Genomic DNA, 26,033 nt, shown 5'->3' with positions numbered 1-26,033 from the left:
GGTTTAAATAATCTTTTTTGAGATTCAAATTTAATCATGCATCCTGTATTTCATCACTGAGACTCAAAGGCAGCCTCTCATCCAGCCCCCACTGCTCTCTCCTACTACCTGGTTTCCACCGACTTCACAGCACTTTCGCCATCAGAAAACGCCCTGCTCATTGACATGTTTGAGACCATCCACCCCTGAGCAAGGGCCCATCTGTCACATTTGCTGCTATGTTCCCACTGCCTGGCACAGAACCTGCACACAGGAGATGCTCAATATATATCTGTGGAATAAATATGGGAACACTGGGGTCTAGCGGGAGTCCTTGGGTGGTACAAACGGTTAACGCGCTTGGTTGGCTAACTGAAAGGTTGAAGGTTCGAGTCTACCCACAGGTACCTCAAAAGCAAAGCCTGGCCATCTGCTTCCAAAAAATCAGCCCCTGAAAACCCTACAGAGCACAATTCTACTCTGACACACAGGGGGTTGCCATGAGTCAGGGTCAACTCCAGGTAACTGGTTTGGTTTTTGGGGGCGTGTGAGGAGGGTCCCGTGAGCAGAGGGAGGCTAAAATGTTGACAGCTTGGTCAGTTTTACAGCACTTTGGGGATTTCAGCTCATCTCTCACCTCACTCCAGATTCGATTACTTTCTGAGTAATGAGCTATCTTCTGCAGATGATCCACACAGGTTTCATATATAGCCTGTTGCTCTGGGAACCAGGAAATTGGGGTTTCAGGCCCAGCCCTGCCACTGACAAGTTCTGTTACCTCAAGGAAGTCTCTCAACCACACTGTGTGACTCAGCTTCCCCATCTGTAAAAAGGGGGAGGGGCAATGGGAGGGCGTGGTCAGTCAAGCTCCTCCAGCTCTGTCAGGGCCTGATTCCAGGAGGTTGAAGGCTCAAGGGTGAGGAGAGAAATTCACCCATGCCAGGAAGCACCCTTCTCCCAATCAAGTACCCACTGTGGACTTGTCTTCCCAACTCCTTATTAAATGAAGTGAGCTCCTAGAGCGCATGTAGAAGATCAGCTGACATTTTCTGAGCACCCACTACGTGCCTGACACTTTCAGATCCTTGACCTACTTTTACTGGTAAGCTGCCACCAACCCCATTTTAAAGATGAGGAAACTGACTCTAAGTTGACATAGCATAAGGTAAATCCAGGCTTCCATCCAAGCTGGCCTGATGAACCAAAATCCAGCATGCTAACTGAAAATTTTGTAAAGGCCTTTTGCCACTAAGAACAATTTCTGTCTGTGAAAACACTCGGACCCAAGTTAATTAGGAAACTCACTACTCTGAGGCCTCTTTCAAAGGCATCCAAGTAGAGTGAACTCCAAAGGCAGTTCTTAAACTCGAAGGGATCGGAGTTTGGGCCAATATTTAGTTCTCTGAACAAGAGACCATTTCTTGGTCTCCAGTAAGGCTGTGGAGCTGCGATCTGGCCTCTCTTTGGAAGAAAGTGCCACGTCACAGCCAGCTATGCGTAAGTGGTGGGCTCCAGCCTAGAGGGCCGATGGTGCTGTGGACTTGAGTCACTGAGGGCAAAGGTCGGCGGAGCCTTACTCATGCACAGCCCAGCCTCAAGTCTGACATTTCCCAAAGGGAAGCCCAATCTAGGCCCTCCCGCCCCGGTCTTCTGTTCTAGAGACCTCTGCATCAGGCAAAACGAAACTCGGGGAGAAACAGGTAGTAGGAGGTGATGTCTTTTCTAAGCTAGTTCCAATTTTCACAGGATACTAAATTTCTGGAAAAACACTTAATTTATCAAAAAAATTTATTTTCAGTATATGCATTTGTATTTATTAAACAAAGCTCAAAACACAAGCATTGGGGAGCTTCAAGTCATGAAGTGACTCATGCCAGGATATGATGACTCAGTGGGAAAGAGGGAATTCCACCACCCACACAATGCTTCTAAAAAATCAATCTGCCTCTCGATAGGTGATGGGAGCCTCTACCACCGCCTGTTCCAAGAAAATCGGCCAACAAAACAAAACAGAAATTTTCTTCAAACAGTTTAAGTTTCAAAGCTGAGTAATCCAAAACAGGCCAGTTTCCAACCTACGCCCCCGCAGGACACGGAGGGCCAGGGAGTTCCTTGGCCAAGAACGGGGGCCTGAATTAAGAAGGATTTACCAGCTGAAAAATTCCAACGCCCTGTGTCATGTGGAGGAACCTTCCAAAACATTGGATCCCGCCCAGTTGCAGCGAGTCTCTCGAAGCCATGGCAACCTCGTTTCCCCTGCCACATCACTTTTATTTTTGTGTCCTTAGATTTTTTCCTGTTTTGCAATGTTTTGCTGGGACCCCCAACTCCGCCTGGGGCCTGGGTGGCCTAGGGCCAGGGTTACCAGCTGAAGTCAGGAACAGCCTGGACGTCCCAGCGAGCCTGAACTTCGCCTGGAAGGTTACACATTTTTTAAATTTCAGAGAATATATAAAGGCTTTTCAGCTATGACTGAGAGTGATAAATAGGAAAGATCCTAATTGTTCTGTTTGGTTTCTGTTTGTCCTTTTCGCCATGACTCGAGAGATTACTCAGGAGTTGAAGATAAACATTGCCTTGGAGTGTGAGCTCTGTCACCAGCTGTGGGCTGACCTGGGACCTTGACGTCTCTGAGCCTCAGTTACCTCATCTCTAAAATGGGGATAATACCACTTGCCTCTCAGAGCTAGGGTGGCAATGGAAGGAGGTGATATATTTATTCAACACTATGCATGGACCACCTACTATGTGCCAGATATCGTTCTAGATGCTGCCGATACAGCAGCAAATACCAAGTGCCTGTCCTCAAGGAACAAAGAGTCTCCTGTGGGAGACCAGATAACAGATGAATAAACAAGGTCATTTCAGTAGTGCCAAGTGCTACTAGAAAACAGAACAGGGCAATGGGACAGAAGGTGACAGGATTGTGGGGGTGGGCAGACAGCTTCCGAACAGATGGCTAAGGAGAATCTCACTGGAGTGACTTTTGGGCTAAGAATTAAGGATGAGAAGGAGGCAGCCTCATAAAAAATGATGGACCCCAGACCCACAGGGTCCCTGGTCACACAGTGTGAGAACCACTGGTCTACCATGGAGCCAAGGTGGCACAGTGGTTAACAGCTCGGCTGCTAACCAAAAGATTGGCAGTTCAAACCCTACAGGGCAGTGCTACTGACCTGTAGGGTCGCTATGAGTCAGAATTGACTCAATGGCAATGGGTTTGGGTCTATGTTACACCCTGGCTTCAAAGACTACAGTGACTGGTATAGCCACTTGGAAAAAATTTGGCAGTAATGAGTGAACTCGAAGATGTGTATGCCTGGGATCCCAGCAATTCTATTCTTTGGGATACACCTTAGAGAATTCTTGCCCGTGTGCACCAGAAAGTCACACTCAAGAATATGCACTGGAATGTTGATGACTTTCACATTTGGGAGACAACCTGAATGTCCACCAACAGGAGAACTGACAAATACGTTATGCTATATTTATACAACATAATACTGCAGTTAGAAGTATCGACAAATAAGTCCCAAAACAAAATTGAATGAAAAATGCAAGGTGTAGAAGAAAATGATCTGTACAAATCCATTCGGTTAATTTATAAGTATGCAAGACAACGCTACATACTGTTAGGGATACACATATGCCGGTGGACAAACACAAAATTCAACAGAGTGGTTATCTACTGGGGAGCAGAGGAGGGCACACACAGGGTTTCATTGTATCTGTGGTATTTTATTTCATGAAATAATATTAAAAATATATATCTGAGCTTAGAGGAAAAAAAGGAAATGGTGGAAGAACATTCTAAGAGGAAACAGCAAAAGCAAAGGTCCTGAGACAGAAGTGAGCCTGGGGTGTTTGAGGACAGAACGAAGACAAGTGCAGCTACAGCCAAGGGAACAAGAGAGAGAGTTGAAAAAGCTGAGATCAGAGAGGTGGGCAAGAGCCAGATCATACAAGCTCTTGTGAGCCATGAAAATAATTTAAAATAGTAATAAAAATAATATTAGAATCATTATTATTAGTGCTGCTATAAATAAGATGCCATTTTCCAAAACACCAGGCTTTTCTAAATTCAGAATCACCACACCGCTCTCTCCTACTGTTTTTCCACCGTTCTCCAATTTGTCATCTTGCTGGAGTGGAAAGTGCCAATTCCATTTTAGTCCACAGCTATAAAAAGAACACTGGAGCCGGTGGTGCGGATGACCAAACGCGGGGGCTAAGATTAGCCTGGGAGGCTGTCACCTTTCCTTAATGTGAGAACCAGCTGGGATTCCCCTTCCTTGGAAAACTTCAGCTGTTCCACTCCACCCCGCCCCCGGCAACCCAAATGTCCATGGAGATGGCAACGGGGATGCGTTTTGGAAAAAAGAAGTTGAGCAACAGGGATTCCCTCTGCAGAAGGCGGCCCCAGGCTGGGAGGTGAGTCCTCGGGGTCAAAAGAGCAAGACCAGCTCCCTACAAACCCCAGGCAAAGCCCCTTCTGTCAGAGGCCCCAGGAGCCAGACAGCCATCCAGGGCAGCCCACCTCTTCCCGGGGGCTCAGGGTGTCTGATCCCACTGCTTGTCAGCTGTCAGCCAGCCAGCATCTGCATTTGCCCAGTATTCTTTAGTTGGACCCGAAAGCGTTGAAATGGATCCTCTTGACCCGAGTGACCCACTGTGAATTCAAGCGTCCATATCACCAGAAAGGGGTTCAAGTCCGTGGCCCAGAACAGCTGAAAGGTCTTCAGGCAAAATAACCCAGTTCTAAGCTTTTTCACAGTAGAGCAGCTAAGCGTCGAGGGTGCAGACTCTGGAGTCAGGCTGACTGGGGTCAAATCCCAGCACTGCCATTTATCAGCTGTGTGATCTTCACTAAGTTACTTAACCTCTTCTGTGCTGTTTCTCATCAGTAAAACCGGGAGAAGAGTAACCTACCTTATAGAGCTGTCATGAGAACTCAAATTAGTTAATATATATAAAGTGTTTATAACAAGGCCTGGCACACGGTTTACTGTTATTATTTATCGTTTTTAATGTTTCTTGGTTGCATGAGATACAATCTTACTCATCTTTGTCCTTCCACAGCTACATATAATGGTACTAAATGAGCATGTATGATGTGCCACGCCCTAAGCTAAGAGCCTAACCAGTATGATCTCATTTAATCTGCCTACTTTCCCAAGAGAAGTTGCTGTCATTAGGTGCTGTTGAGTCAATTTTCGACTCATAGCAACTCCATGTGACAGAGCAGAACTGCCCCACAGGGTTATCTAAGCTGCAGTCTTTACAGGAGCAGGTCTTTCTCCTGAGGAGCCACTGGGTGGGTTCAAACTGCCAACCTTTCAGTTAGCAGCTGAGCACTTAACCACTGCACCACCAGAGCTCCTTCTCCAAGAAAAGTAGATACTACCATAATCTATATTTTTCAAAAGAAGAAATGTTGGCTCAGAGAGGTGAAGCAACTTGCCCAGGGCAACACAGCTCCTAAGTGGCAGGCCAGGGATTCAAACCCAGGCCATCTGACCTCAGAACCTGTGCTTGTAGCCACCACAGGGGACGGCTTCCCAAAATCTGCCCAGCACAGCACCTGGGGCAGCTTGCACCAAATAAATACTGACTATGCTACGAACCCAAGAACTGACAATGCTGGAGAGCACATAACAAGAATAACTAACACTCAACAAGCACTTACTACACACTAAGTGCACACTTCTTGTGTCTGCGTTTAACTGTAGGAGGGAAGAACTGTTACCTCCATTTTACAGAGGGGAAAACCTAGGCCTAGGGAGGTGGGTGGGGCAATGGGACAATGCTGGACATGATCTGCAGGCGAGTCCCGACTTCTCCCCACACGACTGCCTGCCTCCCACAGAGGCCACGAGGGTTTGGTGAGATTGTATGTGCACAAGGGCTTAGCCCCCCAGAGATGGCGCTCAGTAACAGGGAGGTGTTATTATGACTCTTGTTAACACTCAACTTTTCAAAGGTGAAACAGGCTCTGCCTTCCTGTCTTTAGGAAGTAAATGTGTGAACTCCCTTCTGAGACTAAGAGGAGAAGCCAGAGAAAAAAAGCTGTTCATCTGCTCGCTCATTTGTCCATTCATTTATTCAACAACAATTAACTAACACCCTTGGGTAGCTTCACAAGTGTGTGTGCTCCCAGGAGGGCTGAGGGCTGGCTGGCTCCTAACTCCATGAAGAACTTGGTAGGTCCGACCTCTGAACCCTTCCCCTCTCGGTTCCACCAGCCTGCTATGGAGACTCTGCTGCTCTGGACGTGAGAGACAAGACATTCAGACCCGGGCACTGTGGTCTCAGCACTCGATCACTACTGGCCTTTCGCACATGCAAGACACTTAGCCAACTTCCCTATCCGCTTAATAACTTTAGGGTCTGACTAATCCAGGCATTCACACTGCGGGCCCCGCTTGCTTTTTCAAGTGTTGCTTCCCAGCCCGAGAGGCAGGCGGGGTGAGCTTGGCCACTGAAGCCAAATCTCTCCCACCAGAGGACAAAAACGTCTTTAATCCACAGTCGCCTGGAGATGCTGAGAGGGCGACTCACATGCATATGAAATTATTCATAGAAAACTCATAGGAAAAAAGAAAGACCTTTAAAGCAGCACTGTGAAGATAAGTTATAATGGTGAATGTATCTTATTAGCATTTTCTCCTTTGCCAATAGGGCACTTTGAAGCCATACGCTTCTTCTGAAAGTCAGCAGAAGGCCTGCAGGCTGTTTCCTGGTACCGGAGATGCATCAAAGCAGGAGAGGCAATGCTTACTTGGTCACTGACATTTCATGCCACTCCCTTACTCAAGAACCTACCATGACTCCCTATTACCTTACCCATGTGCAGACCAAACACAGCCATGTCTCTTTGTGGCACTGGGAGAGCCCTCTGTTCTGGACCCTGGCTGCTCATCCAGACATACTTTCCAGGGTTAACCAGCCTCTAATCCAGCCACATCAGTTCGCTCTCTGCCTTTCATGAAAGGTCATCAAACTCTTGCTGTACAGAGTATTTTTTTAATGTTCCTCCAGCAAAAAAGAAGCCTTCCTCCAAATATATCAAGACCCTTACAAACGGGCATGGCCTTTGGATACATTACGCCACATCTAGGCCTTAGCCCTAGGAAATAACAATTACAAATAGTACAGTGAAACCTCTAAGAGCTGGAACTCAATGGGACCACCTTGCTTTTCCGGGTGTCACAAGTTTTCCGCCTTTGACAGGGTGCAGTCTTACCACTTTTCTATCACTTGATCTAGTGGAAAAGATCTGTGTTTTCCTTTGCTGACAGGTTTCTGCCTTACACAGGTTCCGGCTTTCACAGGTTTTACTGTATTCACTATAAAGCACAGTTCCACTTGTCTCAATGCATTCACACCTCTCCTGGAGATGTAGGCACTGTCGCTGTCCCTAGAAGTTCCACAGGTGACGCTGCAGGTGAGCGGCAAAGCTGGGGTGGGAAGCCTGGCTGGCTGGCCCCATGCTCTGCATTCCTCACCCCTCACAGCAACACCACAGCCATCAAACCCTCAGTGACTGGCCCTTCTGCCTTCTAAGCCACTCCCAACCACCTATTTTCTCCACTCCCCACTGCCTCAGATGTACTTAATGCCTTTTTGCTGCAATGGCTCTGTCAAACCTCTTCAGAATAAATTCTGCCTCCTAGCAAGCTTTCAAAGTGTGAGAAAGCAGATCCCACACCCTGGTTACAGGGCCAGGCCAGCCCTGGAGAAGCCTTCGTGTGAACTGAGATAAAGCGTCCCCTTCCCAAGACACTCTGCTTCCACCTGTCAGAGGCCATCTTAGTACCTATGCAGATGGATGATGCATCCAATGTGAACGGCAGCCCTCAGAGGAAGTGCCCTTGTGCAGTGCACGGTCCCTACAACTGAACAGCCTGCCTGGTACAACAGTCTCTGGACCAACCTTAGGACAGTAAGCAAACAAACAGGCAGACATCACCACCCCTTTGAATCGACCTCCTGATCACATCCATTAGGAAAAAGAAGGAAAGAAAAGAAAAAAACAAAAAAACCCTAGGTCTAGCAGCCATCTATCAAATAATTGCACAACCTGGTTGTTTTTCCTCCTTCAGATAATTCTCTTTTCACCACGTCCCCACTGGCAAAAGACAGTAACAGGCAGTGCATGGAAGAAGACAAATGGCCAATAAGCAAAACACATTAAACTTCTCGTAGCAAAGAAACGCAAAGTGAAAAAAAAGTATCAACTCAGCAAAGATTTTTTTTTTTTAAATGGTGCTTCTGGGAGCGGGTGGAATGATTAAGGACGTGGTATTAAGGGAAGCGTCAATTTATAGATTCCTAGAAGATAATTTTGGAGCCCTGGTGGCTCAGTGGTTAACAGCTCGGCTGCTAACAGAAAGGTCAGCAGTTCGAATCTACCATCCGCTTTAGTGATATGTATTTAAAACCTTAAAAAACAACTATCCAAAAGTCCAAACCTAAATAAACAAAAAAGATACACAGAGATTCATGTATGATATGATATGATTGATTAATTACTTCTTACAGTTAATTACCAGGTTTAAAAACAGTGTTTAATGAGAAGGATAATTGTAGCACTATTTCTCATAAAAAATATTTAAGTAGCCAATGCTTATTTAATGCTTATGATGTATCCAGTGCTGTTATAATTACTCAACATTTATTAACTCACTAAACCTTGGTGATCACACTATGAGCTAAGAACTTTTGTTATCATCATGTCATACATGAAGAAATGAGGCACAGAGAGGTTAGGTGACTGGTCTAAGATCACAGAGCAAGCAAGTAGCAGAGCCAGAAGACCTACACTTAATCACCATGCTGTTTAGCCTCCTTTCTTGAAAATAGCAAAAAGTTTGCTTCACTCCATGAAAAAATAATTTCAAAAAGAATGGGGAGGAGGAACAACCTTAACATCCAACAAAACAATGCAGGATCAGTAAAAATACATTCTGGATCATTCTTACCAGGGTGGACTGTGTCACCATTATAACTGCTGATGACCTGGGAAGCATCTGGCAGTGAGTAAAAAGAGCAGGGTATAAAACTCCATGCAATGTGATCTACCGCACAAGTCAATGCTGTTTAGGAGAAAAATGTGCTGGTTCCAGAGTACAAGAAAAAGAGCCCGAAGGCTGCCTGACCTGTGGTCTTCTCAGTAAACACGACTTTGGACTCAGCTGTGAAGTTCTGCCCCGTGAGGATCATCTGCTGGCCCCCGTAGACCAGGCAGCTGTCGATGTCTTGTCTTTCAACCATGGGGAGCTCGTGGGCAGAACGTTGAGCTGAGGGGCAGAAAAAGAGAAGTCCTGTGATGAAAGGAGACCTCTGGCCTTCTTGGGAAGAAGTAGTTTCATTTCACAGTGACGTGATACCCCACCCCAGCTCACAAAATGCTCTGCCCACCATTATCACCCTGTTGTCATTGCCAGTGTGGACCCACCACCCGCTGACAACCTGTGACTACAAATGTGTGCTCTTGAGAAAGTGCCCTCAATCAGTGCGGTGCATTCTCCTCTAACAGCCTGCTTCATTTTCATGAATCAAGGCACAGATCCCCTGCTCATAGGGAGGAACTGGTAGACAAAAATTTGATACTCTCTCTATGTTTTTAAAAAACAAAGGGGAAAATCAATTTTTTCATAACAGATTTTCTTTGTTAGGGCGTACTTTCTCTTCCTGCATTTGATGTCAGCTAAACTTGAAGGGATAGAGCACTAAAACCTGAAGACCCGTTCCTGAAGGCTTCAGACATACTTACTGGCAATTCATTAGTAATCTTTAGCATGGTCTTCAAGACTCCTGTGACCTGCCCCATCACCTCTGACCTGATCCCTGGAATTGCCCTCGTTTATTCTGGCCTCCTCTCTCAAACACACCCAGCATGCTCCTACCTACAAGAATTTGCACTTGTTGCTCCCTTGGCCTGGAAGGTTCTGCCTCTATTACCTCCACAGCTCTCTCCCTCACTTCTTGCTGGTTTCTACTCAAATGTCACCTCCTCGGAGAGACTTCCCTGAACCACCTCAGCCCCCAGTTAAAACAGCAGTACCCACTCCCCATCTCTTCTCTCTCCTTTTATCCTGCTTTACCTTGCCTCACTGTTCCTATAGAGCTTCTCACTTTGGGATATATTACACAGGGCTTTTACTGGTTTGTGTGTCTTTCCTCTCTCCCTTCACAAGGTAAGCCCCAGGAGGGAAGGGCTTGGCTTTGTCTGCTAGTGAAGTCCAGGGCTGGGCACAGTGCCTAGGATTTAGCAGAATGTACCTGAGATAGGTAGGTAGTTAGGCAGAGGACAGAGAAATAACTGGACACATAAATACATCTCAATACAGTTAAACCAAAAAAAAAACAAACCCATTGCTGTCGAGTCGATTCCGTCTCATAGCGACGCTATAGTACAGAGTAGAACTGCCCCATGAGTTTCCAAGAAGCGCCTGGTGGATATGAACTGCTGATCTTTTGGTTAGCAGCCATAGCACTTAACCACCGTGCCACCAGGGCACTGTGTATCTCGATTTATAGACACAATGAGAGAACAAGGGAGGGACGGCTCAGGTCTATGCTGAGTGCTATATTGAGACCTGAATGCTCCCAGCAACCCTCTGAGAAAGGAAGTATTAAAATTATTGGCATTTGAGGAAAAAACAGAGGCTAAGAGAAGTCGGGTCACTGACTGGTGCAGGTCATGACCTCCTTGTGAACGGCATGTACCAAGGCCAGTGGCGAGGCTTGGATTTGAACCCTCAAAAGCAGGGTTGTCCAGCTTCACAGCCCAATCTCTTAGCCACTCGGGCCAGCCACTGATTCTTCTGGAAGGCAGGCTGTGGGAAACAATGAAGACCCTCTCCTAGCTGCCTTCTCTGGGCAGGGTGGGAACCAGGGCCCAGCCACCACGCAGGCCCCACCTCCGCAGGCCCCACCTTCACAGCATGGGCTGAAGAGGCTGGGCATCCCCCGGGTGAGGCATCCAGGGCTCTTGGGGTTCCTTCTGAAGCCTGGAGAGCTGGGCGAAGGGCCAGGCCTTCTCACACCAGGGGCCACGGACCTCCTCATCCGAACACCTGGGCAGCAGCCACATGAGGCCAAGGTCTGAACCTAACCCTTCCCTCCAGGCCTGCCTGTGCCTCCAGGCAGCCAAGCATCCCACTCCATCACCCCGGAGCTGCTGGGGCCACATCCAAACAGCTCCTTCTGCAAACGCTGCACTTGGCAACACTTACGGAGTCTGTTGTGGGCCAGCCAGATGCTTCCAGACACTTCTTCACTTTGAAAGTACAACCCAGAGACTCGTGACAACCCCGCTGACAGCTTCCCTGTCCTGGCTCAGCCCAGGCTCCCTCTGCCCCAGAGACCAGCCTGCCAGCCACTGGTCCAAGGGGCTGCCAGCTAAGAGTATGTATTGAAACGGCCACTCCACAGAAGCTGCTAATGTCTCCCACATGGGCTGCGGTATTAATCCTTTCTTTCAATTTTGGAGTTTTGCAATGGCTTCCTAATTGAGCTGCCACAAATGGAGATTTACAAGCAGTGAAAACAGCAGCCATGTCGCCTGGAAAAGCAGGTCCCTGGCTTTTAAGATGCACCTTTGTAAGGCAGAAACTGAGGGGCAGCTGGACAGTTGGGGGCTTTTGACCCCAGGATGGGTAGGGAGGTAGCAAGAGCCATCCCCCCCATTTTACATGTGGGAAGGCTGAGTCATCGCTGCAGGGCGAGCTGGCCAGGGGCTTGCACTAAGCCACGCTGGGAACTGGACATGGCCGGCGGAGCCTTCAGCGCTGGGCAGAAGCTGGCCTGGCGGCTGCTCTGTAAACCACTGTGCATTGCTGTGAACACAACTCCTCTGCTTCCCGAGGCAGCTTCACTGATCCTCCTTCAAAGCCTCACAGTTTCAAGGGGCCAACTGATTCGCTCTTTGCCAAGTCTGCATGGCCCACTATGCAAAAAATAGGAAAACTATCTTTTTTTCATGAAAATTTAGAGATAGAAAGGAGAGCGAATCAGAGTCCAGCCCAGCTTTCTGTACACTTTCATCCATACTTCAGTCTTGCTACTACTCAAAGGGCAGTCCGTGGACCAGAAACGACAGCATCTAACAGGAGCTGTTAGAAATGTAGACTCTCAGGCCCCACCCAGCCCTACTGAACCTTAATCTGCATTTCAACAAGATCCTGGCTGATTCTCAGGCACTATCGAGTTTGAGAAGGAGCCCTGGTAGTGCAGTGATTAAGCACTCAGCTGCTAACTGACAGGTTGGCGGTCTGAACTCACCAGCCGCTCCACAGAAGAAAGATATGGCTTTCTGCCCCCTAAAGTTTATAGCTTTAAACCCTAGGGGGCAGTTCTGCTCCGTCCTATAGAGTCGCGATAAGTCAGAATCGACTTGACGGCAATGGGTTTTGGTATCAGTTTTGAGACTCACTACTCTCCCACCACAGCTCAGTCCTAGCACATTAGCATCACCCAGGGAGTTTACAAAACACCAACGCCCAGGTCCTCATTCTAGAACAGGGTTTCTCAACCTCAGCACTACTGACATTTGGGGCTGAGTCATTCTTTGTTACGAATCCTTGAGTGGTGCAAATGGTTAATGTGCTTGGCTGCTAACTGAAAGGTGGGCAGTGTCAGTCTACTCAGAGGTGCCTCGGAAGAAAGGACTGGTGATCTTCTGAAAATCAGCCATTGGAAACCCTATGGTGCACAGTTCTACTCTGACACACATGGGGTTGCCACGGGTCAGAATCAAGTCGACAGCAGCTACTTTTGAGTTCTTTGTTGAGGGGGCAGTCCTGTGCACTGTAAGATGTTTAACTTCATCCCTGGCCTCTACCCACTAGATGCCAGTAGCACACCCCTCCCCAACTGGAACAACCAAAAATGTGCGTAGACATGGTCCAATGTCCCGGGGGTAGGGGTGGGGGAACAAAGACCCAACCCCACTGTGAACCTCTATCCTAGAGATTCTGACTTAACTGGCTGAAGGTAGGACTCCAGCATGTATTTTTTGTTTTTCAACAAACTTCAGGTGATCCCAACAGGTGACAGCCAAGTGTAATTGCATGGGCACCTACTGCTTGGGCGCTGGGGTCAGAAAGCTGTGGTTCAAGTCCCATCTCTGCCACCTCCCCACTATGTGACCTTGCACAAGTCACTTCCCCTCTGAGGCACAGACACCTCCTCTGCAAATCACAACTGCACTGGTCCTCGTGGGCCTGCTCGCAGTACAAGAGGTACCACGTGTAACTGTGTGGACCAGTCAGTTCATAGTCGGTGAAACGTCTGACAGACAAAACGCTTAGCCCGGGCCCAGCACACGCTAACCGCTCAAGCAGCTGCCACCTTTACCATCGTTAACCTTCAAAATGCCACGCTTTCTTTCTTGCTCAGTCATTTTCTAAACAAGTTCTCATTTGTTATCTTATTAAACCCTTAAATTACAATGCTGGAGCAGCAAGGCAAGGAGCCCTGGTGGTGCAGTGGTTAAGCGCTTGGCAGCGAACCAAAAGGTTGGTGGTTCTAGCCCACCCAGCCGCTCCATGGGAGAAAGACCTGGCGATCTGCTCCCTTAAAGATTACAGCTAAGAAAACCCTATGGGGCAGTTCTACACTGTCCTACAGGGTTGCTATGAGTTGGAACTGACTCGAGGGCACCTGACAACAGCAGCCAGGAAGGCATTGTTAGTGCCATCTCCCAGAGGAGGAACGGGAAGCTCAGAACTCAGCTTAGGTGAGGGCGTGCACCTGGCCGTGATGAAGGCTCCAGCTATCATACTAGACAGACGTGGGTTCCAGCTGGAGTTCCCCACAGGGCAATCCTTGTAAGGGCCTTTGCAGCTCTAAACCTCAGTTTCCTTATCTGTAAAATGGGGCTGTTAACAGTCCCACCTCTCAGGCTGCTGACAGGATGAAATGAGTGAGTTCATAAATACTGGCCAGGAAGGTGAACGACAGTAAAGACTATAGCTTCTAGAGCACGCGCTAAGCACGGACTAGGTGTTTTTGTCTTATGTTAACATTTTATCCTGTATCTGCTGACCCTGTCATCGTGGTTACACACACTACCTCTTGTCACTACTCTTCTTGGTGGATCCTAAATCACAACCCAGGTTTCCTGACCCCTACTCCAGTGGGTGGGTGGGTAGGTGGCTGGGGCACTTAATAAAAACGCAGAAGCCCAGCTCACACCTCCAGACCTCCTGCACCCAAATCTCTTAGGGAAGGCCCGACATTTGCATTTTAACAATCTTTCCAGATGACTTGTTACACATGTCAGTTTGAGGGCCAGGTTCTACGCTTAGAAGGCCACCTGAGGATGGGGGAACTGCTCCAAGGGAGGCCCAGGCACCCTCAAAGGGCCCAGCAGCAAAGCAAACAAATCCAATTAGCCTCTGAAAGAGGAAGCAAACAGCAACCAAAATTAGCCTCCTGGGGGCCTACTTCTCCTCCCTCTCTGATGCAACCTCCGTCACCTATGGCTGCTAACTGGGGTGACACTGCCACGACCTGAGGGAGGCGCTCAAGAAGCCCACTGGGCTCCCCTCCCTGTGCCCACCCACCCCTATCTGCTTTCCAGTCCTTTGGAGAATCCAGACCATCCAAACCACACACCCTGCTGTGTTCTAACCAAGCCAGGGGCCGCCATTTTAAAGCCGCCCCCAAGGGGCCGGTCTTGCCCGTAGGTGACACCTTGACCCTCAGCTCCAGCTCACACGTCCAGGTGGCCCCTGCGAAGTGGTTTCCCCACGCTTCCCTCCTGCCCTGATTCTGACACATCATAAAGCAGCTTGGAGCTCCTGGGTTTTACGAGCTCTGAATAGCAGGACGCTGTTGGTTTAACCAGTTGGGTGTTCACCCTTACTAAGAACAGTGGCTGGGGTGCGGGAGAGCAGCCGAGGCGAAGGCTCCACGAGGGAAGCCGACACGAGTGTGGGGTCCTGGTCATGGGACACTAGTGCCTGACTGTGCAATGTGCCCTGGCATAGCGCTGGGCCGACAAGAATTACCATCTCCCCAAGAATCTCAGGAGAAAAGCAGGCGAGGCTTCGCTAGGCAAAGTCACCTCTGCAGAGCCCGCCTGGGTGGGCTCTGTTAACAACCCCACCATTACGATTTCGTGGGTAGTGCCTTGTATTCCAGCCACTTCATGTGTAAATGCTCGTTTATATTACTTTTTTCTGCCTCTGACAGGGCACAGTCTTAACACCTATCGCTCTCTATTAGTGGAAAACATTTGAGTTTTCCTTCTCTGACAGGTTTCCGCTTTACACAGGTTCTGACTTTCACAGGTTTTATTATATTAAACAGACACACACACTGAGGCAGTTTAGGGTCGTGGGTACAAGTACGAACTCTGCAGTGTGACTGCCCAAGTTCAAAGCCCAGCTCAGTGACTTCCTAGCTTTGAGACCTTGGGCAATCACTTAACCCTTCTGTGCCTCTGTTTTCTCATCTATAAAATGGAATACTAACAGTACATACCTCATAGGGATGTCTGCAGATTCAATGGACCAATGCATGGGAAGTGCTTGGCCCCTAGTCAGAGCTCAATGACTATGGTTTTTTTCCCCCAGAAAATGATGTTTATTGGAGTGATTTACCCAAAATAGAAGCAAACAGGAAATCTTGGGACCCCTTGGTTATTTAGCCCAAAATCCAGTTATTCACTGAATATGGTACCACTTTTTTTTTTTAATATTTTTTTATTTTGGTGACAGTATACACAGCCAAAGTAACACCATTCCAACAATTTCTGCATGTACAATGCAGTGACTTTGGTTACATTCTTAATGTTGTGCTACCATTCTCACTAACCTTTTCCAAATTATTTCACCACCACTATCTTAAACCTACTGCCTCCCAAGATTCCCATCCAACCTTTCGAGCTGCCGTTGTCAATCTGATCTCACATAGATAATTCTTTAAAAGAGCACAAGGCTCAAAGCAGACATACCTTACTAATAAGATAAGCTATTTTTAAATTCAAAGACTTCAGGGGATAGTTTTGGTTTAAGGTTTAAAGATTATCTCAGGGCAATAGTTTTGGGGGTTCATCCAGCCTCAGTGTTTATTTTTGTTGCTAAACTTCACAACAAGACCACAAAGCAAGACTTATTCCCATTTTGGAGCTGAGGAAACTGAGTCTCCAAGAGAGGGCATGACTGAGCTCTCACAGCTAAGTAAGTTGGACAGGAGGAACATGGATTCAGGACTGTGGGGTTCCACCACCCCATAGGGCCCCTTTTTAGCAAAACAGAGAAGAACCCAGTGGAAAAGCCACCAACCAGCCTCGGCCAGGACGGTGCTCTTTCCCCCTTCGGTCACCTCTCAGGCCCCAGCACTGGCCACCCTCACCGAAGGTTCCAGCTGCTGTAAGCCCTTCTAATTAATGTGAGATTGATCACATCCCTAAATGTAAAAGCCAGAAGCAAAATGCTTCCAGAAGAAAACACAGTACAATATCTTTGCCACCTTGAAATAGGCAGAATTTCTTGGAGAACCAAAAAAAACACTAATCCCAAAAAGGAAAGGAAAAAAAAAAGACAAATTAGACTTCATCAAAATAAAAAATTGATGCTCATAAAATGAAATTATTAAGAAAATACACCAGGTAAGCCACAGGCTAGGAAAAAATAATCACAGAATATTCAGGATATCGAACAAAGGACTAGAATATATCCAGAAAATACACCCAGAATGTAGAAAGAACTACTGTATGTCAACAATAAAGATATGAGTAACCCAATAAAAAGTGGGAAAAAGGATTGAACATACATGTCACCAAAGAAGATATAAGGACAGCCAACAAGCACACAAATAGGTGTTCAGCATCGTCATTAAACCCATTCCCATCGAGTCGATTCTGACTCATAGCGACCCTACAGGACAGAGCAGAACTGCCCCATAGGGTTTCCAAGGCTGTAAATCTTTATGGAAGCAGACTACCACATCTTTCTCCCAACGGAGCTGCTGGTGGTTTCGAACCACCGACCTTTCAGTTAGCAGCCAAGCACTGTCATTAGGGAAATGCAAATTAAAACCACACAAGATATCATGTTACACTCACTAGAATGGCTGAAATTAAAAAGAGCGACTACCGCAAACATTGGTGAGCATCTGGAGCAAGTTAAACACTCAAAAACTCGCATAGGGCAAGTGAAATGATACAGCCACTGAGGAGAACTGTTGAGAGGTTTCTCATAAACTGGAACATACACTTGTCTATGACCCAGCAATTCCACTCCCAGTATTTACCCAAGAGAAATGAAAGCGTTTGTCCACAGAAGACTTGAACAACAATGTTCACAGCAGCCTTATCTGTAACACCCCAAAACAGGAAACAACCCCAATGCCTATCAATGGTATACAAACAAACTGTGGCATATTCATACCATTGACTATTGCTCATCAATAAAAAGGAAGGAGCCACCGGCTCACACAGCAGCAGGGATGGATCTCGAATACATGATGCTGAGCAAATACCACCGGACGCAAAAGTGTGCCTTCTGCATAATTCCACTATATGAAGTACTAGAACAGGGAAGACTAATCTAAGGTGATAGAAATCACAATAGTGGTGCCTCTGTGTGTGGGCTGGGGTGAAGGTATTAATTGCAGGAGGCATGAGGAACTTTCAGGAAGGAAGGAAAAGCTCTCCATCTTGTTCTGAGTGGTGGGTACATGAGTGTGCACAATTGTTAAAAATCACTGAACACTTACAACCTGAGCAATCAATTTAATACATCTTAATTATAGTTCTGTATGTATGTGTGTGTGTATGTGTGACACACACACACGTTACAAAAGAGAGAAAGAGAAAAGAGCACGTGAAAGAATCCATTCTCTAGCCCACACCTAGGGCCCCCCCCACCCTACTCAGCAAAATGAGCAAAGAGAATTAACATTCTGTTCTCCGAGGGCAGGGCTTGGCGTAAAATTGCTTTACGTGGTTTTAGAATACCCTGGATGAGAGGCCCTTTGCAGGGCCAAGAGGAAGCTGGTGGCCCAAGGTAGAGCTGCAGGAGTCATAGCTGGAGAGGTTCTAGAAGGTTCTGTCTGGACAAGGTCAGTTCCTGTGGACATCTCCTTTCTGTGTTACTGCTGTCTCTGTCCTCGGCTAGACAGCATGGAGATGCTTGCTTTGACTCTTTCATTTTTCCAACAAACATTCTAGAGACTCTTGCTACAGGCCAGGCCCTGATCTCTGCGCTTATGGAGGGAAGTGAGCAAGTAAACTCGGTTGTCAGAGCACAAGGGGACCCCTCTACCCTGTGGGGCCAGGGAAGGCTTCCTCCAGGAGGGGCCATCTGAGTAGGGACCGTGGATAAGAAGGAGTTTACTAAGTGTCTGGAGGATGGGGCTCGAGTGGGTGGTTCCTAAACTTTGCTGCGCATCAGAATCATGGGGCACCTTTGAGAAGTTCCCATGCCCATGCAGAACGAAGCAAACCAGAGTCTCTGGGTCAGGGCGGGGGGTGGGGTAGGGAGGGGGGTCTCGACATCAGTATGTTTGAAAAACTCCCCAGGTGATTCAAGTGTGTGGCCAGGAGTGAGAACCAGTGTTCTGGGTGGAGGTGACCACGCTGACAAAGGTCTAGAAGTTGGAGAAAGATCCCAATGTACCAGGGAACTAAGGAGCCTATAGAAGAGGGAAGTCAAGAAACAAAGTTGAAGGAGAGTAGTAAGTTCAAGTGCATGTTTGTTGCTGGGGCAGAGGAGGGTATTCCATTCTGACTTCTTTCATGTACTCAGGAAAGTGGGAGGCACAGTTATCTGCCTGGAGTGGGAATGGGGTGGGGGCAGCAACCAGAGGTTGCAAGACTGGAGAAGGTTCAAATAGTCATTGCTGAGAACAAGGGAAGAAGCAGTGGAGGTAGCACAGAAGTATTCCCTTGGCAACACTGGAGACCTAGTAGAATTCAAAACCAGAAACATGTGGGGCACCAGTCTATGCCATGGAGAGACACGACCTCTGGCAAGCTGGCACGTAATTAATATAAGGAATCTGCAGTTGTATCAAATCAGTTCACTTTCCAAAGGGTGGTGTCTGATAGTTTGTTCACGGTTTTTCTACTAGAAAGTGACAACTTTTCCTTCATCCCTAAGACAGTACATAAATGGCACCTCCGAGGTAAGTAAGTTAGCCTTGCAAATAAGTACCAGCCCACCAAGTGTTTTTCTTACCAACTCACCCTCTCAAGCGGTATATAGTAAGTCATCTGTCAATAAATATTTACTGTATACGCACTGTGTCAATAAATATTTGTTGATAATTAGTCAATAAATATTTATTGACTATCTCCCCTGGGAGTATACATAAGGCAATTAGTCAAAAAATATTGATTGAACAACCAGGCACTGGTCTAGGAAAATACAACAAAGAAGGAAATAAAAATGACAGAAGATTCTGGGTGAGAGAGATGGGGGCCAACTGGTAGCCCAACATGGTACTGCAAGAAACCAAAAGAAGGTATTTCCCAGAACTAGAAAGTTGGAGACTCTGGTCGGCTACTACCTACTGAGTAAAAATGGGTGAATCACTTTACCAAGAAAGCCTCAGTTTCCTTATTTGTCAAAACAAGGTAACTGAATCAAATTTTTAAAAAGAAAAGGAAAAAATAAATATTTTTAAGGTTCAAACAACTTGAAAACACCTTGAAGATCTTGCTGGAGGTACATGTGGTTGAATGATGATCCTCAAAGTTTCAGACTGACGTAAGACAAGCTGATTTGAGGAGCCCAAAGGTGGAGAGAAACATGGGCTGCTCTGTTTGGTCCCTCCTTGGACCTCCTATTTTCACCTTGCTATAAACCACAGCCCCATCCTAGAGAGTGAGTAATTTGCCAGAAAGGGGCGACCTTATCTGCTCAAAATCCTCCAAAGCACTGAGGAAGAGCCTGAGTTTCCCTCCAAAAACATCCTGAGATGTTCAAAGCCAAGACAGAGGTTGGGCAGCCCTCATGACCAGCATTTGGGGTGAGGGCTGGGATTTGCTGGGTAGATGGAGTAGGGAAATTACAATGTTTCAGCAATGATGTTTTTCAACGTTTGTCTTCCCTTGTTGGGTCTCTCTCTCTCTCCCCTAACAGCAGACAGTACAAACTGGCCATCAGATTCAGCTGGATCAGCATCTTGACTCGCAAAGCTACAAGAAGCCAGAGCGCTCCTTATTCATTTCCAAAGACCAGCCAAGACCAAGACCAAAGGAGGGTCCACCCTCTCTCCTTGCTGGCTTCTAATCCTGCATAAAATATATCTATGCCTTCCCTCTGTGCATTAATGTCTCAGAAAGACTACTGTGGATTAACTGAAGTCACTGGCAGATTCTATCTGACCCACAGAGTTATTTGTTGAAATTTGAATTTGTTGTCATTTTTTAAAAATCAGGAGATTTTTTGGGTTTATCTTTAAAAACTCAGAAGATCTAGCCACACTGTGCCTATGTTCCCACATGGAAATCGGGAATGGGCCATCCTGGTCCCCAGTCTCCACTACTCCCTATCACTACCACCCAACCACATCACTTATTTCCACAACCAGCCTGGCCTCTGAAGGCAACTGAGTTTGTGATCCTAGTTTACAATGTCTAGTAAAGAGGAAAAAACATCCTGTAACATCATTTAATGTGGAAAATGATTGCTACAACGTAAAATATTCTTAGAAAAAATGACTTAAAAAATTATAGTTTTTGTTTCAGGAACCATACTTACTTATTTCTTCATGCTTTTTTTTTTAATAAATAATCTCTAAACTTTCAAAAACTGAACACATAATAAGACTCTGTCACACCTAACTGCAAAAACCAACAACAAAACTGTTCTGAAAAGTACTTAAGACTGAGCTCAGAACAACTTCTGCTTTTGAAACCTGGTAGAACTGAGCCAGGTTTCTGCTCAGAGCCTTTCCGAACAGCAGATCAGCGGCAAAACCTGGCAACTTCGCTCTGGATTCTGAAAAACTTCTGCCTCTTTACAACCATTTGTTTGGGTGTCTTTATCCCCACCAGACTGTATGCTCAAGGACAGGAAAATATCTGGCTTACCTGCAGATCCCCATCTCTGCACAGCGCTGGACACTGAGCTGACTCTCAGTAAACACTCCAGGGTGGACTGAGGGTAGCAATGGAGCGAGCCTCCAGGGTGAGAAAGTTCAGGTTCAAATCCCAGCCCTGCCACTTTTTCCACATGTAGACAGATTACTCAGCCCTCACATCTCTCCCTTCTCCTCTGCAAGGTGGGAGGAATGGCACCAACTACTGCCAAGGGCTCCTGCAAGGATTCACTGAAATATTGCCTGCTGGGTGCTCGCCACAGTAACCAGCAGAAATAATGCTAAACAAAGAGCACCACGGTGATATTAATGTTATTACTTCTGAAGAAAGAGAGGGAGGAAAAGAAAAAAGGGAGACGATGCACAATGAGTTCATTCCAACCGCATCTCCCTTTGTAAGAGTAAAACATCATTTATACATTTCAAATCTTCTAAACAAAACTTGGGCTCCTCATTAGCTGTGTTATTTTTTTAATTTCCTGTGAGGCCACAAAACTCTCCACAAGTAAATAGAAACAGAGAGAAAACTCTTAAGTATGCGTCTTCACTTAAGTATGCATCAGTCCCTTTGGTCAACGTGGGCCAACTATTTATCCTTGTGGGTCCTCCGTATTCTTGATGGCCACCCTGGGGACTCCAGTCCAACATTACCCAGGATGCACTGCCTGGGGTGGCAGATCACATGCAATACACTTTCCAAGAAAGGCCATCTCCCCGATTCCAACTTACAGCATTCGATGGGGTTAGACGCGGTTTGCAAGGAGACGATCCTCCCACTGGACTCTGGGATGTGCACCCGGAAAACGAGCCGCACTCGTGTGTTCTTTCTCCCGATGTCAGTCTCGCCTTTCCGCAGCTCAATGTCGGCATTCCTAAGCTTCAGGATCCCCGCACAGTCGATGCTGCCAGGAGGTGGAGAATCCCGTTTATAATTGGCCATCTTACCAAAAAAACCAAACCCATTGCTGTCAAGTTGACTCCGACTCATAGTGACCCTACAGGATAGAGCAGAACTGCCCCATACGGTTTCCAAGAAGCGGCTGGTGGATTCGAACTGCCAACCTTTTGGTTAGCAGCCAAGCTCTTAACCATTGCGCCACCAGTGCTATCTTAGTGAGCAGGAAAAGTCACCCCACAAAACCACCTTCACTATTTAGCCAAAACAGTTCTACAGCCACCCTCAGTGGTGAATTCCAAGACACCAATAAACATTTCAGCCACAAGTTTACTCCAGGATGGGGGTAAAAAACATCACAAAGTTATTAGTGAAATACTCTAATGAAAATTTTGTCTCTAGGGAGATTTTTCATGCCAATTTTTCTACCCTTAAAAGTATTTCAGAAACTCAAAAAGTAAACTGGCAAAAACTGAATATGGACTATTCACTAGATAAGAGTAATGTATTACTCAACTTTAACGTATTATTCAACATTAAATATCGTGAATTTGACAACTGTACTGCGGTTCTGTGAGAGCTTCTTTGTTCTGAAGAAACGCAAACTGAAGTTTTTAAATGAAAGAGCAGGATACCTGCAAGTAATTCTTAAAAAGTTCAGGGAAAAATGGCAAGAAAGGGAGTGAAAAAGCAAACGCAAAAAATGATAACAATTGGTAAATCTGAACGAACAGCATACAGGAGTTCTTTGTATGATTCTGCAAGTTTTTCTGTATATTTGAAATGGTTTTCTAATAAAAAGTTTTTTAAAATCCTAATACATTTGTACAACGTTTCCCAAATTTTAGCCATATGCATATTAGCTTTGTGAGTTTTGACCTATCTGCATTGCTATTTAATAATTTTAAGTCAAAATCATTTTTAAAATTCCAACAAATGTAGCCTCATCATAAGCAATATGAGTAGTCTTCCTCCTAAAACACATGAAATATATTTACATATGTTGTTGTTGGTAGGCGCCCTCGAGTTGATTTCAACTCACAGTGACCCCATGTGACAGAACAGAACTGCTCCATAGGGTTTTCTAGGCTGTAATCTTTATGGAAGCAGATCTCCAGGTCCTTCTCCTGCAGAGCTGCTGAGTGAGTTCGAACCGCCCACCTTTCACTTAGTAGCTTGACCTATGCACCATCAGTGTTCTTCTATTTACATACAATACTTTTAAAATAAAAATCACTGTGGGTCAATTACAGATCGGGAACTACCATCAATGGTTCTTCCATCAATTCCCTGGAGTCCTCTCTCCCAAATCCCTCTCTCTTGGCCCTCACTCACTTCCCCAAAAGACCCACCACCCTCACCCCCCAGCCCTTACGTCGCCCTCATGTTGTTTTTTGGCTCCAGAGGGATCTCCAGGACTTTGGTGTTGCCCACGATCTTCTCGTAGCTGGTGGTGGTGACAGTTTTCCCTGTGATCCGGTGCACCTGGTAGAAGGCATGGGGCTTGAGGATCCGCTCATCTGCCGTCCCAATGAAGATCTGAAGCCCCAGAGGCTTGTTTTCCATGTAGCCATGGAGCTAAGGGAGAAAACAAAATAAAACTATTACAGCACTATAACGTGCAGGAGGTGGTGGCTCCAGTCCAACAAACAAAAAAGATCAGAGAAGCTCACGGACATCAGAAACAGCATGGGATTACTGTTACCATCTAGAAGAGTATAAACCCAGAAGCAATCTTGATGTCCATCCATAGGGGACTGCTTGGATAAATAATAGCATCTCCTCTTAAATGGACAGCCATGAGAAAGAACGTGGTAGAACAGAAGTGCATTTATGGAAAAACAGCCAGAAACAATACTTAAATGGTGGTGGGTGGTAGTGGAGTGTTGCACAGTAGTAAGGATAGAAAACAATTTGAAAAAATAACACCTGGCTCTTGACAGTGGTTGCCTCCAAAGATCAGAGGAAAGAACTTTCACTTTTTACATGACAATATTCCAACTAACAATTTTTACTTTGTAATTTTAAAAAAGAAAAGAGCGTAACAAAAGCACCATAACCTGAGTCAAAAGAAAATTAAAGACTGGAAGAAAATATGTGCAGTATGTAACAGACAAAGGATTAGTACATAGAATACATAAAGAATGCCTACAAAGTAATAAGTAAAAGACGAGATTCCCTGACTATCCTATTTAAAATCGAATCCTACTCCCAATGACATTCCCTATATCCTTTTCTTTCTTTTCAACACCATTGAACATACTATATATTTTCTTGATTCCTTTTGTCTAGGTCTTTCTCCCACGACTAGAATGTCACCTCCTTGAGGGCAAGGATGCTTATCTATTCAATCTGCCACAAAATCCCTAGCACCCAGAATAGTGCTTAGCATGTAGTAGGTATTCCAGCACATAACTTATTGAATGAATTAATGTAACCAGTCAACAAAAAAATGAAAAAGAGATTTAAACAGACAATTCAGAGAAAAACAAATGGTCACTAGAACAGAAAAGATGCCTAATTTGAATTGTAATCAGGAAAATGCAAATTAAACAACGAGATACCATTTTTTCATCCACTAGATTGACACACATGTAGATATTTCATAATATTAACTATTTTGGAGGCAAAACAGGCACTCTCATATAGCTGACAGGAATATAAACTGGTATAACTATTTTAAAGCATACTGGAGCGGTAACTTACTAAAATTAAAAACGCATATATTCTAAAAACCAAAAAAAACCAAACCTGTTGCCATCGAGTTGATTCCAACTCATAGCGACTCTATAGGACAGAGCAGAACTGCCCCACAGGGTTTCCAAGGAGCCGCTGGTGGATTCAAACTGCTGCCCTTTTGGTTAGCAGCCAAGCTCTTAACTACTGTGTCACCAGGGCTCCGCATCTACTCTATGACCCAGTAATTCCACTTCTTAATGTGGACCCTAGAAAAACACTGGGCACACAGGAGATGTGTACAAAAAACGTTTACTGAAAAACAAACATAATAATGACCAATTAGTTACATCAACAGGCCTATGACTAACATGACAAGTCTAGGCTATGAAATACTATGAAGCTTTTTTAAAAAGTATGGTAAAGGTCTGTGAACCAACCCAGAAAAATAAAGCTGTGTTGTTTAAAGAGAAAAGTAATTTATAGAAAAAGTATGATATAACCTATAAAAATGATGAATATTTTCTATCCATTCATTTATGCATCTGTCAATGCAATAGAAAAAGATGTGGAAGGATGTACTCCAAACAGACCACACCATGATCACCTCTCAAGACTGAGAAGGTTGTCAAAGTGGACTTTGACGTTATTCACAATGTCATAATATTTTATAGAAAGACTGCATTCCTGGAAAACTTGTGAAATTTAACCTTGGTTAAGAAAATAATAAAAAAGTACACTGAGCTGAGAGTTTGGACATGGGTCCTCATCTTGCCACTGCCTAGCTGAGAACCACTAGGCAAATCATTTAATCCTTCTGTGCCTTAGCTCCTTTCTCTGCAATTTGAAGGGGATTGGCTGTGACAAGTGACAACTCAGTAAAATCCTGCCCTTCCTCTCAAGTTCTACAAACTTCAATAGGCTCTTCAGTCAACTGCCAAAAAAAAAAACCAAAGAAAGGCTCCAAGACAACGGATTTACATGTGGGGTCTACAATTGTGCTGCCCAATATGGTAGCCCCACGTGACTGCTCCAATGTAAATTAATTTAAATTAAATAAAAGTTCAGTTCCTTGGTTGCACTAGCCACATTTCAAGTGTTCCACAGCCACACGTGGCTAGTGGCCACCATAATGGACGGCACAGATATAGACTTCCATCAGTGCAGAAAGTTTCATTGGACAACGTCAATCTAGAAAGATGGAGTTCTTGCGTCCCCTTCTAAAAACTATTCAAAGAGACAGGCTGGGAGTGGGGCAGAGCCAGGGGATGGCCTTTTTCATAATCTGCCACTCTGACACCCACAATATTTGCATAAGTGTCTGATACACACCTCAAGAGGTGGCCTAGGGAAAAGATGGAAATCTAAGTCAGGAGCCTATCTTTCTACCCCAGGCAAACTGAAGAACAGGATATGTCAA

General features: G+C 45.8%; 1 protein-coding gene across 8 annotated transcripts in view; it reads right to left on the bottom strand.

Moving 5' to 3' along the window:
* Nucleotides 1-26,033, bottom strand: part of NFATC2 (nuclear factor of activated T cells 2) — a 183,574-nt gene that overhangs the window by 60,553 nt on the left and 96,988 nt on the right. For all 8 annotated transcript variants that reach the window (XM_004370237.2, XM_004370236.2, XM_023742911.1 and 5 more), the window contains exons 4-6: nucleotides 23,313-23,515; nucleotides 21,772-21,944; nucleotides 9,138-9,278 (exon numbers count right to left, since the gene is read on the bottom strand). In XM_004370237.2, coding sequence (XP_004370294.1) covers nucleotides 9,138-9,278; nucleotides 21,772-21,944; nucleotides 23,313-23,515 — 517 coding nt within the window. The remainder of the gene's footprint in view (nucleotides 1-9,137; nucleotides 9,279-21,771; nucleotides 21,945-23,312; nucleotides 23,516-26,033) is intronic.

The sequence above is a fragment of the Trichechus manatus genome, unplaced genomic scaffold (genome assembly GCF_000243295.1).
Source record: "Trichechus manatus latirostris isolate Lorelei unplaced genomic scaffold, TriManLat1.0 scaffold00008, whole genome shotgun sequence".
Lineage (NCBI taxonomy): Eukaryota > Metazoa > Chordata > Mammalia > Sirenia > Trichechidae > Trichechus > Trichechus manatus.
The sequence above is the reverse complement of the archived record's forward strand: the minus strand, read 5'-3'. Positions and strand labels throughout refer to the sequence as shown.